General features: G+C 39.4%; 1 protein-coding gene across 24 annotated transcripts in view; it reads left to right on the top strand.

The window, feature by feature from the left end:
* Positions 1 to 2,819: 2,819 nt before the first annotated feature.
* Positions 2,820 to 17,892, top strand: part of RIMS1 (regulating synaptic membrane exocytosis 1) — a 510,482-nt gene continuing 495,409 nt past the window's right edge. For all 24 annotated transcript variants that reach the window (XM_012471847.3, XM_012471843.3, XM_012471846.3 and 21 more), the window contains exon 1: positions 2,820 to 3,059. In XM_012471847.3, coding sequence (XP_012327270.2) covers positions 2,890 to 3,059 — 170 coding nt within the window. In that variant the 5' untranslated portion in view covers positions 2,820 to 2,889. The remainder of the gene's footprint in view (positions 3,060 to 17,892) is intronic.

The following is a 17,892-nucleotide window of genomic DNA, read 5'->3' as shown; positions in this document are numbered from 1 at the left end:
AACATGGTGAAACCCCGTCTCTACTAATACAAAAAATTAGCTGGGCACGGTGGCGCGTGCCTGTAATCCCAGCTACTCAGGAGGCTGAGGCAGGAGAATTGCCTGAACCCAGGAGGCGGAGATTGCGGTGAGCCGAGATCGCGCCATTGCGCTCCAGCCTGGGTATCAAGAGCGAAACTCCGTCTCAAAAAAAAAAAAAAAAAAAAAAGATTTTAAGATTGATAATATCGTCATCATAGTCATTTTCTTCTCCATTAATAAAGTTAGGCTTGGAGGAAAAAAAATGAGTGCTAACTTTCTTCTGGAGCTATTCTGAACAGCAAAATAAACTATCATCAGGTGAACAGACAACCTACAGAATGAGATGGAATTTTTGCAATTTATCCATCTGAAAAAGTTTAAAATCCATAATCTACAAGGAACTTAAATAAATTTACAAGAAAAATAACAACCCCATTAAAAAGTGGTCAAAGGATATGAATAGACACTTCCCAAAAGAAGTCATTTATGGAGCCAACAAACATATGAAAAAGAGTTCAACCTTACTTATCATTAGAGAAATGCAAATCAAAATCACAATGAGATACTATGTCACACCAGTCAGAATGGCTATTACTAAAAGGCAAGAATCAACAAATGCTGGTGAGGCTGTGGAGAAATAGGAATGCTTTTGCACTAGGGTGGAAATGTAAATTAATTCAACCATTGTGGAAGACAGTGTGGCAAGTCCTCAAAGACCTAGAACAAGAAATACCATTTGACCCAGCAATCCCATCACTCGGTATATACCCAAAGGAATATAAATCATTCTATTATAAAGATACATGCATATGTATGTTCATTACAGCACTATTCACAATAGCAAAGACATAGAATCAACCCAAATGCCCATCAACGATAGACTGGATAAAGAAAATGTGGTACATATACACCATGGAATACCATGCAGCCATAAAAAATAATGAGATCATGTCCTTTGCAGGGACATGGATGGAGCTGGTAGCCATTATCCTCAGCAAACTAACACCAAACACTGCATGTTCTCATATATAAATGGGAGCTGAACAATGAGAACACATGGACACAGGGAGAGGAACAACGCACACTGGGGCCTGTGGGGTGGGATCTGGGGCAAGGAGAGCATCAGGACAAAGAGCTAATGCATGTGGGGCTTAATACCTAGGCAATGGGTTGATAGGTGCAGCAAACCACCATGGCACATGTTTACCTATGTAACAAACCTGCACATCCTGCACATATATCCAAGAGCTTAAAATTAAATTAAGTAAAAAAAAAAAAAAAGAATAGTCTGGCAGAGAAACATGTCAATTCTCTCATCATCATTACAAAGGCATCTTCACTAGGAAATTGTTGTTCAATTTGAACCCTTTTCTATATTGATTCTTTTATAATTATGTTAAGAAAATTCAGTCTCCACATTTCAAAGCTGATAACATTACCTATTTTGAAAGGATTGCCTATTTATTTTGCCTTTATCAGCAAGAGAAGCTCATCCTTAATGCCTATCATTGGGCTAGGCATTAGCAGAAGCTTCTTAAATACAATGATATGCTTGAGTGTTTTTCTTATCTGGGATCAGTGTTTCTTGAGAAGTACCTACAGAGATACTCTGAACTACATGTGAGTTAGTATGACGATAGCAAGCATCATTAGAGGAATTAGAGTAGATAACCCTTGTGCATGCACCAGAGAGGTGCAGTTATATGAAGTGATGGAGCTACCCAGAACCAAAAATGACAAATTAGAGTTACCGTGTTGTGGGGCATCTTGAAACACTACACAACAGTCCTAGTGAGGACGGGTCAAGAAAGACACTGCATGTACCCAGAAAAAAACCTAGCCTGTTGGAAGGTGTGTGTGTGTGTGCGTGTGTGTGTGTGTGTGTCAAAAGCATCCAAAAAATCACATTGTTGTGGCTGTGAACACTTAACTAGTAAATAAGAAAGACATGGTGGCAGGAAGGAAAAAAAAAATTTATCCAGAGCGTGTTCCATTCTGCCGTTCAGAACATTGTGGTTGCTCAAATAATATTAATGCTGTATGATGAAGATGGTAGCGAGGATGATGATGATTAATGCAACCCATGGAAAATAGTGCTGGGGAGGATGACATGGGCGAGGGACCAGGATAGGGAGGATGACTCACGGTTGAGGGGTACCTGGGGATACAGCGAGGTGCTGTGCACGTTGGCGCGTGTGGGGGGAGCGGCCGGGGCACTCGTGGCTTGGACCCCGGGAGTGGGCGGGTGGGTGCCCGTGGGCGGAGCGGCTCCGGGACTGAGTGGCTGGCAGCTATGTCTGCGAGAGCAGCGGCATCACCCTGGATGGAAGCCTCCGAGACTCCGCCTAACTGACACCCAAACTCTCCCTCTCCCTCCCGCAGCCCCAAACGGGAGGCAGCCGAGCCTGGGAGCAGCCTCCGCGGCGGCGGCGGCGGCGGCGGCGGCGGCAGTGGCAGCGGCAGTCCCAGCCCTAGCCCCAGCCCCGCCCCCGCCCCGCGCCCCGCCGGAGACGCCCGGATCGGCGGAGCCTGGCGCGAGCCCTCGCCCCCTCGCCGCGCCTGCCGCGCCTCCGCCTTCCCGCCCCCGCCGGCCGAGGCTGGGCTGCGGGAGGCGGCCGGGCGGCCCCGAGCCTCGCTAGGGCGACCAAAACAAAGGCAGCATCCGGGGCTGGGTGGATGCAAACAACCATGAAAGACTGGGTTCTCGCTCTCCCCGGCTCTGCTGCTGCCGCCGCCGCCGCCGCCGCTGCTGCTCCTCCTCCTGCCGCCGCCGAGAGGGCTCCGCTGTGAGGGGAAGCAGGGGCGCAGCTGCTGGGCGTGCATCCGAAAGGTGAGAGCCAGAGAGCGAGCGGAGGGGGCGGGCAGGCCATGAAAATGTCCTCGGCCGTGGGGCCCCGTGGTCCTCGCCCACCCACGGTGCCTCCCCCCATGCAAGAGCTGCCCGACCTGAGCCACCTTACCGAGGAGGAGAGGAACATTATCATGGCAGTGATGGACCGGCAGAAGGAAGAGGAGGAAAAAGAAGAAGCCATGCTCAAGTAAGCCAGCCCCAGCCGTGCCATCCGTGCCTCCGTGCCTCCATCCGTCCATTCACCACTCACTCCCCCAGTCCTGGCGGCTGAGTGTGGGGAAGGGGCGGCCACGGTGCTGGGTGCGGGCAGAGGCACCCGCCTTGGGCCAGGGGCGCGGGGCTTGAGCAGGGAAGAGGTCAGGGGACCAGAGGAGGGAGGGGATATGCCACAGAGCCAGGAACCCAGGGACCTGGGTGCAGAGGAGGGTTGGGTGGACGGGGGTCACTCTGGTGGTGGGAAGTGCAGAAGCTGAGAGGCGCTGATCCCACCCAAGTGGAAGGTCCCTGGGCTGGGAGCAGGTTAGGGCGCAGGGGAAGAGTAGACACAAGGGGAGGCTGGATGAAGAGGTGCTGAGGACAGCTCCTCTTCTCTTCTTGGAGTTGTTTAGCTGTTCGGGGTTACCCCAGTGAAGGGTGCCTATATTTATATCATAAAAATGCTTATTTTTAAGTGTTCATTTTAGTAATCATTCATCTCACAGATCAAGGTTGGGTCTTTTTTTGGGCAGTTGCCATCTTTGGCAACCTGCCTCCTCAGCTTCTCTTTAACCTTTTATTCAGAGTCTTCTACACAGCATACCTGTGTGAAGACAGATTTTCTTACCCATATGTAATGCCATTGGCAATACAAAGTTTTAATCTTGGGAGAAGCTGGCAGGGACTCTGGCCTGAATAACATAGAGGTTCCTCTTTACTGGTTTCCAAGAGACCTCTGGGGCCTGTTCAGTTCCTGGAGGAAACAGTCCAATAACGGATTGGATATTTGCACTCCTCTTCACTTCTTTAGAGCCCATCAACCATTTAAGGGATCTCTGTCTGATGCCCCATTTTTCTGGGGACAGGGAGAAGATGGGGCTCCTTGCTGGTGGTGCAGGAGTATGTGACACTGTGCTGCTGCTTGCCTCAGACAAAACTGCTTGCAAGGGACTGGCAGAGAGATGGGGCTTTCCTTGCTTAGTATCACCCATAGAGTAGTGCTGAAGAAGGCTTCAACCCTGCCTTCTCTTGGGAACTTTCCTTCAGGTATTCAGGAAAGTTTTCACTCTGGGGCAGGGGAATTTAGGGGCCTTCACTGCGATTGACTCCTTGGTGTCTCCTGCTTAGGCTGGAAGGTGTATCTGGGGCCAGGGGATTGGCATGAAGAGCCAATGGGAACCTGTTGCATCTGGAGTTAGCTGATAGCAAAAGAGGGGTAGGGAAGGAGCAGGGGTAACACCCAGACACAGAGCACACTCAGCATAGCCTCTCCCCCACACTCTAGAAGAGCCTCCTGGAGAGAAGATGCTGCCGAGGAAGATTTCTTCCGCTTCCCCTCAGTGCAGCAGTGCCTCATAGGAGAGGAATGGAGGGAGGCTGCATTCACAGAATGATGGATCTCCAACCAGGGCAACTGACACACAGATAAGGGAGGGAGATATTGAGGGAGGCATGTGGATGTTAGGTCACAGCAAAATAGTATAAATCCAGTTATTCCTGTCCTTTCATTGTAGATTCAGTAAAGGGCCATTAACTCCGAAGGCCAGAGCTGGCCTGGTTCTATAAAGAGCAGCAGGTTTCTGAATTCCCTGCTCCTTCTCATCCAAAAATCAAATACTTTAAGCCTGCCGGCTTGAGGGAGGCAGAACCCTTGTTAATCTGCTGCCTGTCCCTAGTGGAAGAATGATGTCCCTGGTGCTGCAGGCTTCCCCTCTTCTGAGACTGGTAGTAATGGATGGTGTCTAATGGTGCTGCTGTCTGTTTGTCTGGTTGTCAGTCCGTCTGTCTTCACTGGTTGCAGCCCCTGCCACCTGTCCTGAACACCTTTTCTGGTTGTCAGGATTTACAGGTTTGCTGCTGTTCCTTTTGGTGTTTGCTGCAGACAGCAGGTGGATGGAGGCCTCCAGCAGCTAGTGGAAAATATGGGCTGCTGTTTGCCAGAGTCCAATAGAAAGGGGAAGGCACAGTGCAAGTAGTGGCCATCACGCCTCTTCATTGGCTGTCTCAAGCGTGGTGTAGAGTGAGGGATTTTAAGTGGGAGTGGGTGAGTTTTAGGACAGAATTCCAAATCTTCTAATTGCCAAAGGACAGCAATTAAAGATTGTATGGGCTTATGTGGACAAATAAATTTAGGAGCACTGTCCAACTGCTCATGTCTAACATATCTTTTCCACTGCTTCCCCTGTGACTGCTTTCTACTGGTTTGCATATATTGTTCTTTTATTTCATGGATTCACAAAATATCACAGTATGTGATGCTGTTATACAACAGCTCTCTATAGTCCTGGACCTCTGCATTAACTTTATCAATCAGCCTCCTCTGCTAATGTCTTGGCCTTTTGTTCAATGAGAGATTGGCGAGTGTTTTGGAATCCCAGTTTGCTGCCATGTAATCATGTCATATTGTCTGCAATTAGTGTAAAAGTGCTCTACTTTTTTTTAATAGGGGATACTTTATGTCTTAAAAACTGGGGATAATGGGAACTATTCAGATGACACATATATATGGGACTTAATGACACATAGTCATAGATGGTGACCTTTTTAAAACTTTGTGTTAAAATAGATGGGAAAGCAGGATTCTTTCATAGGGCTTTAAAATATTGTTATATCAGAGAAAAGTTTTTGTGGTAATTATTGGTGATTATAATCACGTATCTGAGAAATTACTTTCACAAAAGGCCCTACAAAGCTTAAGTTCTGGCAATACAGCAATTAGACTTAAAATTCACTTTTGTTATTAGTGCAGAACTATCTCCTTAAGCTACCTACTGTGCATGCTATCTCTCTTCACAATGTGTAAATAGACACAGAGAAAAAATAGACAATTATGGGTGAATATGAGAAACCAACATTATAAAATATCAATTAAAATGTATTTATAAGTTTCATTGGCCTTGATTGTAAATTAGTACTTGAATTTGGTTTTGAGAATGTCTTTAAATATGTATAAATGGAAAAAAATCAAGCTATTTTCATATCAAGATTTTAGAAAAATTTTATTTGAAATTGAAAGTACTTTATTATAAAAAAATTCATTTTGTTGGCAAAGTACACTGATTTTAAATTCCATTACCATATAACTAGAAATAGCTGGCTCTCACAAATTATGTTTGATGATTGACTTGATTATCTGCAAATTAGAGATCTTTTCTTAATAATGTTTTGGATGTGAGTGTGCATGTGTGTGCGTATGTGTGCACACACACATGTGTGTTCTGAAGGCTTTCTGAAACCTAACTTTCTCAATGAATATTCCTTCAAGTAACTGTTACTAGACATCATGAGCTAATGTATTACATAGGCTGAAAACTGCATTATCTGGGACCTAAGTCAGGGAAGATCTCATTAGATCTAGAATCTTACTCCTTTTTGGAAAAAAAAAAAAAAACTTCATAGAGAAAGCAGCTACCAAATAGTAAGAGAAGAGAAAAAATGTGGAGAGTTAGTTAAGGTGATGTTTTAAGGATGAGAATTGAGTACCATACTGGAATATTTAATGTAAATAGTTAACACTTATTGAACATTAACCTCATACTAGCCTTTATTCTAAGTTGTTTAATCTAATGCCAAATAGTTAAACTGTGCTCAAGTTTAATATAAGTATAAATATTTGGATTCTCACAATAGCCTGTGCAGAAGGTAAGCCAGGTAATATAATTCTCACATCCTCACAGTACAGTCAGAGAATTTTAGTAATATTCTAAATTGACTCACATAACATGGCTCCAATCAGGATTCAAAATCAGACCTTTTAGTCATAATCCAAGTATTTTCCCATACACTGTCTTCCTACCAACAAGAAGCTTCTGTTTCATTTATCTTTTCTTCAAATGAATTTCTAGTCTTTCCTTAGTTCAGAGAAGTGGCTTGGCAAAAGATTAGGCTGATTCAGATCAGCTGCTGATCACAGCAGAGCCTGAGGCTTCACCTATACCCTTTCACAGAGTGTAAAGATAATAAAAACATCACAGTATAGTGGAAAGACCATTCACTTTGTATCCAAGTGTTTTTACATTCTAGTTCTGCCACTTACTGTGCAAACATGGGCAAGAATATTAAATCGAGATTATATAAAGTTTCATTTTTTCCTACCAATCCTTCAACCCATGGTATGAATTGATTTATAAAGAGTATTGACTTTGGGCTTCTCCTCTTCTTAAAAGGTAACCTACAGTTTTCTTTCTAATCATCCATAATTGCTACTTTTTTTTTTTTTTTCCTGGAAAGGAGATAGAAAGTAGAAGGAGAATAATTCCTGTAACTTCAGCTTTCCTCCTTCTTTTTCTTACTTTGCACAAGTATAATATTGTGTCCTGAAATATATCCATAAGGCTCATTATGAGAGATGCCAGTTACCAACTGGAAAAAGAAGAAAAGTGAAAGGAAAAACTGGGGAAACTTGAAAGGGATGAGGATAGAGTTCCCAAGTATGCAGGAATCATATTTTCATTGGGGTTTGCAAATATTTTAATATCTTACACCCCCAAATATGAGAAAAGCATTATTTAAGTAAATAGATTACTAAATTTGAAGGAGAACATGGAAACCAGTGTGGGCTGGATGTGCTACTGCTGACTTGACTAATAGAAGGATAATGTCTTGGGAATGTTATTTGCTTAACTTTTTAAATGAGGAGAACAATTTGTGTAAACTTGTACAGTGAACTTCCTGGAAATATATATCAAATATTAATTCCTAAAATCATATTATTATTCTCCCATACCTATAATAAGCAGATGAATGAAGTTGCACTACCATGGATTATATTGTCCATTGTATTGCGTTTCATTTGTCCTCATGGACTGTTTTCTAGTTCATACATTTGGTCCTGTGATATCAATTGGGTATTTTAGACCTGGTCTTTGAGATTCGAAGTAAATTTGCCTGAGACACGTGGCAGCTGGCGTAATGACTCCAGAACCCACGTACACTGACCTCAAACCATTAGTGTTCTTTTAAGTCTTTAAAAAGGTACATTGAGTGGTGGGTATTATGATTTGTTTCCCTCATCATTGGGAAGGAGACTAAGATTTATTGTGTACTTTCTATGTGTTATGCATTTGGTTGGATGCTTTATGAATTTTACTCACCCAGGCTTACCTCTTGATGAGAAGTCTAGCCTGTATTTATTAGTTTTCCAATATTAGTGAAATTCCCAGAACTAGCGCTATACCTTCCTTTGCTCATGACATTTGATTCTAGAGTCCAGAGAACAAAACTTAAACAAGTGAGAGAGGAGCTTTATCTCACTAGTAACATGTTCTGCCCTTTTCTGAGGGTGGGCTCTCCAGAACTGTCTGGCTTTGCCAGTTCTGGCCCCAGGTGACTCTCTAACCCCATTTTTACCTGAAGCTTTCCTTATCTGCTTGATGTTTTGCCCACAGGATTCCCTAATACAATAACATTTTCCTACCATTCCACCTAATGATGACTTATCTCTGCTTGCCACTGTTGTTCTGAATTTTATTTATTAAGTAGGCTATTTCTAACAAAGTGTCATATGATATTTAATTCAACAAGACCATTGTTTCAGGTATTAGAACTGGGTCAGGCATTAGGCTGTTAGGTTAGAATAAAGGCGAATCCTCTGCTTACAGCCCAGTATTGGCTGAGTTCCTATCATTCTAAAACTGCCATGGTCAGAAAAGGAAGTGAGTGTCAGATAGTAGGATAGAACACTGGGTTAGATTCTGGTCTTAACATTATGACTTTTATAGGCATGAACATTGTGAAGCTAATCCATCCAAGCATCAGATTTTATATGTAAAGTGGAATTTGTAATGGCAGCCTGTCTAATTTGTGAAGCTTTAGCATGATCGTAGAAGCAACTTATCATCCAAATTGCTGTTTCCAAGAAAGCTGCCATCATTATGCTTGTTCTTTAAAACTGTGGAGGAATACCAAGATTATGTTTTCAGGTAGTCTTTGAAGGTGCTAGGGGGCTTAGGAAGATGAGCTCTTGGAGAAGAACCCATCTATCCTTTCATGCTAGCAACGCAGTGTTGCCAGGGTTGCAGCTCCCAGTGTGAAAATTGGACAAGGAGCTAAAAGGTAAAGTGAGTTCAGGGCTTGGTCTGAGACTATATTTACCTTCTTTCTTTTCTTTTCTTTATTTTCCTTCTCATTAAATAGCTTGTACATGTTTTTAGCACAAAAAGCAATGTGGGAAAAATGATAAAGTTTGAAAATCTAAAGGGCAATCTTAATTCAAAAACAAGAAGAGAAATTAGCTTGGGGTAATTTCCTCATCTTTTACTAGAAAAAAGATTTGGAGAAACACAATGATAATTTTAGTGTCAGTGGGTTTAATAAATTATTCATTTTCAGAATTAGCTGAATAAGGGGTCATATATTTGTCAGGTAGTTTTCTTTCATGTCAGTTTACCCTTGAATGATGTGGTAAATTGCATGTGTTTAAGAACTTTTTAAGATTCTTCATTGAATGCCTTAGGTTTTCTGTATTTATATTCTTACATTCTTATATCGAGTTTATATACACTTATTTTGATTAGGTCACTTTTCTGTGGACAGCAAGAGGGGGATATTCTGAAGAACTGATTTTAGATGTTTCTGCTTCTGTTGCAATATTGTGAAAACTTCCTATTCATGTGAATCCTTACTTAAAGACAAAATAAAGCTGTTTAAAAGGAAGGTGACCGTATATGTTGATTTTCCTTTATCTGTTTATCCCAATTTCCTGCAATATTTATGTATAGTAACCCCTTCTCTAAAATTTGAGTTTCAGCCCGGATGATAAATTATATTGTCTTCCTCTTTATAATATAATCTTTCTTTCTCTGCCCCAAATTCAGAAGATCAAGCAATTAATAGTCTTAAAATATATCTTATCAATAAGTAGTGCAAGCAAGTGGTAGATATAAAATCTTGATCATTGTTTGGTAAATGAGGAACACTTTTCTGAGAATGAGGTATTATTGGCTGGGCATGGTGGCTCATGCCTGTAATCCCAGAACTTTGGGAGGCCAAAGCAGGTGGATCACTTGAGCTCAGAAGTTTGAGACAAGCCTGGCCAACATGGTGAAACCCCGTCTCTACTAAAAACACAAAAAATTAGCTGGGCATGGTGGAGTGTACCTGTAATCCCAGGTGTTCACGAGTCTGAGGCAGGAGAATTGCTTGAAACCAGGAGGCAGAGGCTGTAATGAGCTGAGATTTTGCCACTGCAGTCCAGCTTGGGGAACAGAGTAAGACTCCGTTTCAAAAAAACAAGCAAACAAACAAACAGACAAACCTTACTAAATAAGGTATTATCTTTTATGGAATCTCAGTGGAATGCTACTTTTTATGGAAAAGCTGAATTTAAAATTTCAAAACATTTTTCAAATAATAGTAGTCATGAATTGCAACTTCATACAGGACTCTCTTTGTCTCTTTATGAGAATTCTCCTTTGAGCCTTGCAAAGAGCAGCCTGCTGCAGTTTAGTGAAGACATCTTATCTTTAATGTGTGAGAATTTACTTAAATCGATTTTAGGATGTAATATTTTTATATTCCTCTGAGTCTAGATGGCAAAATAAGGTAATGTTACAGAAAGTAATTTCATGTAATTTGTAATATTTTGATAATTCCTCTGATGTTTAGATAGTAAAATAATGTAATGTTATAGAAAGTATTTCATGTAATTTGTAAGTAATCAATGCCTTTAATTAGAATATTAGCTGTTTTAAAGAAGCATAATGAATGGAAGATATTTTATATAATATAGAAAATAGTACCATGCTAATGATTTATACATTATTTAGTATTTGTTTGTATTACCCATCATTATGCCAGGTAGTTTAATTATTGTCTGGAAGATGCTAGTATGTTTACGTAGAGAAAATATGTGAATTGAAAACCAATTAAGATATCTGTACTGTCATATAAATAAATGTCTTACACTACTTAGCTTCTTTTAATGGACTCTCATGCATAATATACATACTCACAAGTAGAAACTAATGTAGTAATACTGATGGAGTTTTCTTGCTGTATTTGCTAGATTTAATAGTCTATTTGGTTAGTTCACGACTTACATACATATTGCTTTCTGTACTTAAAGCAGTATTGCTTAATATTTGAAGACTATTCTCAATCTCAAGAATATATTTTAAAGTTGTAAGTTATTGGTTCACAAGTGTTGTGTGCCACATTATTATTTTTGTTGTTTAAACACAGCTTTTAAGAAAACATAACAAGAAACTCTTTGAGGCCAGGTGCAGTGGCTCACACCTGTAATCCCAGCACTTTGGGAGGCTGAGGAGGGCAGATCACCTGAGGTTAGGAGTTTGAGACCATCTTGGCCAACATGGTGAAACCCTGTCTCTACTAAAAATACAAAAATTAGCTGGCATGGTGGTGCATGCCTATAATCCCAGCTACTTGGGAGGCTGAGGCAGGAGAATGCTTGAACCCGGGAGGCAGAGGTTGCAGTGAGCCGAGATCGTGCCTCTGCACTCCAGCCTGGGTGACAGAGCAAGACTCTCTCTCAAACAACAACAACAACAAAAACAAATAAACAAACAAACAAAACTCTTTGATAGGATGTCTAGCTGTTTTATTTTCAATTTATATGGCTTATATTTTGGAAAAATTAGGTAGATTGTATATGAAGTATCTAGGGTATGTAAAAATCAACGTATTGCGTTTCTTTAACTATATAGTAGTATATATCCACATCTAGAGGTTCTATCAAGGTTAGAAAGATTATTTAGTGTATTGGTAGAAGGAGATGAAAACAAAAGTAAAGTAACCAAATGGCTTTTCCTTTTATATTTCACATAGCTTAGAAGATTTATCTTCCTTGGCTATCTCTGTATTGCAATATATTGGAGCTTAAGTATTCTTTCCTAACCCCTTTTTTTTCTGGGAAAAAATGAAGACATTTTTCATCCTAATACCTGAAATAAAGGGATATTGAAATGAACAGTCTCATTTATTTTAGATATTAGAATTTTGGTAAGAGCCAAAATCCTAAAGAGATTCTACTTTTATATTATTCATGATCATGACAATTTTCACAAAAATGTAATTTTGAAAAATGAAATACAGTAAAATCTTCTTATAATGAGAATGGATACTTCAATTTACAGCTGTCTATGTACCCTAGGTCAAATCTAGCCACCTAATATATAGCAACTTGGAGTAAAAACTTGATGCTATTGTGACAAAGATATTATGGTCTAAGTATCATGCCAGACACAGGAATTAGAAAGGAATGTTATGGTATTTCGAGCTCCAAAAGCCTAAGCTCTAATAGTCACTTTAGGATACAGCTATGATTGATAATCAGTCAAGGGGCTATCTAGTCTATGACTTCCATAAATGCAGCATAGTTAAAGGCTCTAGGAGGTCCACATGCAATAGAAGAGAAATAAACATGGTACCAGGCCACAAGAAGCAGATACTTTTGTCCCTGGTGAGGTTGTGCAATTTAAAAAAGTTTACATACGTTCTTTGGAAAAAGACTAAATAGTCAAGAACACAAAATAGGAGAACACAAATTGAGTGGTGATTATGATAAGAGTTGAAGAACGTTTTTAAGCTCCCTCTTGCCCTTGCTTCTGTAATTCTGCATCCTTTTGATTTGCCTTCAATGCTTCTAAATGCCTCTATTCTTCCTTCCCTCAAATCTCAAATGTTGGCATTCTCATGGGGTCCCACTCTCAATATTCTCCCATTTTATATGCAGTTCCTTGTGAATCTCCAACAATGCCTTCAACCATGTATATCTCAATACTCCCCAAATCTATATTACTGCATTAGCATTTTCTACTAAATTCTGAATTCATGTCTTTATCCACCTGTTAAATTTCTCTACTTAGAGTGTCCTATAGGCACTTCAACTTTATTGTGTCCTGTTATAAATTTCTTGACTTTCTGCCTAAACACGATGTCTCCGTATTTCTTGTCTGTGTGAGTAGCATCACCAGTGCAACTCCTCATTTTGCCCATCATCAAATCCTGCAAATTTAATCTTTTGGAATCTTTTAAATTTCTCTCTTATTTTTCAATCCCATTTTTATTACCTTAATGTAGACTCTCTTCAGTGCTTACCTGGATGCCTGCAGGAACTGTACTTACCTGGATACTTGTAGGAATCTCCTGATTTATTTTTCTGCCACTAATCAGAATTCCTCCCATCTGATCTGATCTCCACATTGCTGCCAGAGGAATCTTTCTAAAATTCGTCTGATCGTGTCTCTCCCTTAAAACCTGCTTACTTTCAGTGTAAAGTTTAAACTTCATAATCTGGATCCTACTTGCTATTTCTGTTCTCTGGTCCATGAATACATTCCTGCCATAGTCTCGCTGAACTAGTTCTCAAGAGTAATTGCTCCTTCACAACCTGGTGACCCAACTCATACTTTTCTCTCCACCAGAAATAACCTTTTTAATCTAAGTTTTACCTAGCCATTTTAGTTTGCTCAAGTGACACCTTATCTGGTACATCTTCCCAGACTTCCCAGAGAGATTTTGGTATTTGTCTTCTGTACAGGTTTTTGTCATAGCTTCTTTCTTTTTAACAGTCTTCTCTCAAAACAATATAAATTCTGGAGAGAAGGATCATTCTTATTTGAATCCCTCATATAAGCATATTGCCTGTCATAGAAAAAGTGCCCGTTTTTTTAAACTGTGTATATGGATGAATGAATGAACGAATGAATGGATTCAGGGGATGTGGACTGGAGGAGACACCCAGGGCTGCTAAGTGTGTAAGTATAAGGATAGAGTGGGATACTTATTCTAACCATGGGTATTCAGTCTGCGAATTTTGAAAACAAGCAGTGAATTGAGTGCTTTTGGTTATTGATAGAACCAGGTTGACCAGAACTCATGAGGAAAATATATTGGACACTAGACATTGTAAGGTAAAATTAATGTGTAATTTTTGATGGCCTATTGTATCTTCATTTGTCATTCTTGGGTTTTTGAAAGACAGCATTCTTAAAGTATTTGAATGTAAGTGAGGATGTATATAATATATTTTAAAAAGTAAGCCTCTGGACAGCCATGCTTAATGGAAACATTTTCTTTGAAATAAAACTCACTAACTTCTGTGACAGTTTAAAGCATAGTACTATATGTTTTCTGATTTGATATTTAGAATTAGATCAGAAGTGTATTGCCAGAAAGCATTCTACTGATTATATTTTTAATAAAAAAGTACACCTCAGTTAAGTCATCTTCTACTAAAATCCTTGAAGGCAGGTATTTTATATTAATCATCTTTTCATCTTCATTGCCTAATTCTGTACCCATACATAATAGGCCTCCAACAAGTGCTGTTGAACTAAATTGTACAGCCTATGTGCCTAAGATACAAAAGCACTGACTTTTGCATTTCAGAATTGGGCTAAGTTGAGATGTGAGTGGGCATTTAATGACTGTGTAGTCTAATATTGGTAAATTCTCAGCTTACCTGCAAATACCTGTATCTAGAGTAGCCTCACTAATACATGTGAGATGCCTCAGAACCTTTCTGAATATAGTGCTTCAGGCCCAGGCCATCAACTGTAAGAGTTGGCAGAAAAATAGCAATAAACATTTTAGCCACTGAGGATTTATTTCTACTTGTCTTTAAGAAGAGAAAACTGAGGCCAGAGACTCAGGATTTCATTTTTAATTAATGCGAGAGCTGGGGATAAGACTCCATGTTCTGTGTCCTTGTCTAGTGGTGGTTTTCTCCCCACCATCACTCTCTTTCCACTTGGTTGCATTTTAACCACGAACACATTCAAACAGTTAATTTTTTAAAATTCTGTTTTCATTTGCTTGCTTTTTTTTTTTTTTTTTTTTTGAGACTGAGTTTCGCTCTTGTTACCCAGGCTGGAGTGCAATGGCGCGATCTCGGCTCACGGCAACCTCTGCCTCCTGGGTTCCACAGTTCTCCTGCCTCAGTCTCCCGAGTAGCTGGGACTACAGGTGCGCACCACCATGCTCAGCTAATTTTTTGTATGTTTACTAGAGACGGGGTTTCACCATTTTGACCAGGATGGTCTCGATCTCTTGACCTCGTGATCCACCCGCCTCGGCCTCCCAAAGTGCTGGGATTATAGGCGTGAGCTACCGCGCCCGGCCCCATTTGCTTGCTTTTTAAGATTCTATTTGTTATAGAAAACTCCATGAAAACTTATAATTACTTTATTCATATTGAATTAGGTTATATTAAGTAAATAATTTATAAATAAATTATTGCCAGGTTATATAAGTAAATTATTGCCAAGGACTAAGTAATATTTTATTTTAAATATTTTTTGCAATCACATTTGTTGAAATTTTATTTAAAGTGTATCAACATTTCTTAATTGTGATAATTTTATTTTTAATTTTAAATTCTTCCCTGAAAGGTACATTTTTACTAGCTGTAATTTATTTATGATTCCAAATAAGTTTTCCTACTATGCTTTTGAATTATGTATATATTAAAATAATGTTTCATTTTTTACTTTTAAAAACTGGTTGATTTTTGCTCACAAAGAAAAAGAGCTTTCTTTGGTTCCTCTTCACTTGGAAGTTTGACTTCAATTAGACTATTGGCCAATGATTCAAGGAAAGTTAGTAGGGTGAGACAAGAATGACTACTCATATATATATCTAAGAACTTACATTTGTATACACATATGTATATTCTCATCTCATGTGTGCCTCTGTACATATAATCTCTCACACCCAAATTCCTGAAGACTTGAGTCATTCTTTCTATAAAGTTTTAAGGAAGTTAATTTTATCTCATTTACCAGAATTTGTATGGTCTAGACATTCCTCATATTACCGTTTGTACCCACAGACCTTTCTATGGATTTTATGCCAGTGGCTATTCTGGAAGAAGCAGCTCTACATCCATATGATCCCACCATGGCTGGACTAATGGTGGACCGTTGGCCCAAGGCTAGGTAATTTATTAACTGGCCAAATACTAATAAGAGTGTCTTTCAAATTTTTAAACAAAAAATAATCAGAGGGCCAAAGAAAATAAATGATCCACATTCATTTGTTCTTGAAGCAAAAATGGACTGAGCACTACTCATGTTATGCTAGCTGTGATGCTAGAATTAATAACCTTTTATAAAAGGAAGTAAATTTTCTTGAATAACCATCCATGTAAAATTAAAATCTATGATAAATGCAGCACAGAACATTATATAATATTTTGATAAAATAATACCTATCCAGAATTTTGACCAAGATCAGCCTATCCAGGAATGCTTCCCATGAAAATGACAGTAAGGACTGAGCGAAGATCTGAGAATTAATGGGAGTTAAGTAGGCAAATAGGGGTGAAGTACCTCTAGAAGGAAAGAATGAGAGCCACTGATGGAAGCGGTAGTGGTGAGTCTGAAGCACTGGAAGGTAGCCAGTCTTTTGGAAGAGGAAGAAGTCTGCAAAAGGCAGGAGGAGTGTGACTTGAGAAAAATTTGGAGAGGTAGGCAGAAACTAGACATGGTAGGGCCCACTAGATCATGTTTTAGAGTTTTTTTCTTTATTTTAAGAGCCAAAGGGTTTTGAAGAGAGATATGATATAATCTTATTAGCATTTTTAAAAGATCATTCTGGCTGAAGTATCAAGAACAGATTAGATGAAGTCCCAGGGCATGTAGTGTAGAGATCAGCTGGTAGGCTATTGTAGAAGTCCAGGTGGCAGATGTTAGAAGCGGAAACTTTGGTGGTGATGGCAAAATGTTAATATTTGAGAAGCAAAAGCCACAACTGTTGTTATTGTCGTTTTAATTGATTGAATATGGATTGATGTCAGACTTGTGCCACTAAGTTTTGGGAGTATCTGGAGTGATGGAAGACAGAGCCCAAATTTAGTTCTGGTTATTTGTCTTTGTGGTAACTTTGAGAAATCCAAGAGAGATATTAAGTAGGTTAAAGGTCAGGAACTCAGAAGAGAGTATGGGTTACAAATGTAAATTTGAGTCATCTGTACACAGATGGCCATGAAGCTATGGGTGAGGCTGAGTGATTAAATTCAGACAACAAGAAAGCCTAGGAATAACCTTTAATGAAGTTTCACTTTTAAAAATTGATAAAGGGCAATAGCCCTGCAAAAGCATTAGAAAAGAAATGGCCAGAGAGATAGGCTAAAAACCAGGAGAGCCTTATTTCACTAAATCAAAGGGAAGAGAATATTTTGAGGAGGCTGAGACACACTCACTATGATAGCTAAAATTAAACAAACAAACAAAAAGACTGGAAATACCTAATGTTGATAAAGATACTGAACAACTAAAAGTCTTACATATTGTTTGTGGGCATAATAGAAACACTTTAGAAAACTTTGATAGTTTCTTAAAGAGTTTAGCATGCATCTACACTATGACATAGGAATTCCATTCCTAGATATTAATATATGAAAAATGAAAACACACTCACAAAAGGCTTATACTTATATGAACATGCTAAGAATGTTCATAGCAACCTTATTGTTAATGGCCCTAAAATGGAAATAGCTCAGATGTCCATCAGCAGAAAGAATTTAAAAGATGTGAAATTTTCACACAATGAAAAATTTGCTACTCCATGATAAACAGGAATAAAACATTGATACATGAACAACATGGACGAATCTCAAAAACATCATGTTAGATAGGAAAAGCCAGATACAAATAGTGCAGACTTTGTGATTGATACCACTCATATGAAGCTCCAGAATAGGTAAAGCTAATCTGTGATGGTGGATATCAGATTGGTAGACTCCTCTATGGTGGCAAGGATAAAGAATTGGCTGGAAAAGGGCAAGAGATGACTTTCTGGAGGAATGTAAATATCTTATATATTGATAGAGGTATGTATTATACATATGTATGCATTTGCCA

This window comes from Aotus nancymaae, unplaced genomic scaffold (assembly GCF_030222135.1).
Source record: "Aotus nancymaae isolate 86718 unplaced genomic scaffold, 86718_ANA_hifiasm-v0.15.2.pri h1tg000040l, whole genome shotgun sequence".
NCBI classification, from domain to species: Eukaryota; Metazoa; Chordata; class Mammalia; order Primates; family Aotidae; genus Aotus; species Aotus nancymaae.
The sequence above is the reverse complement of the archived record's forward strand: the minus strand, read 5'-3'. Positions and strand labels throughout refer to the sequence as shown.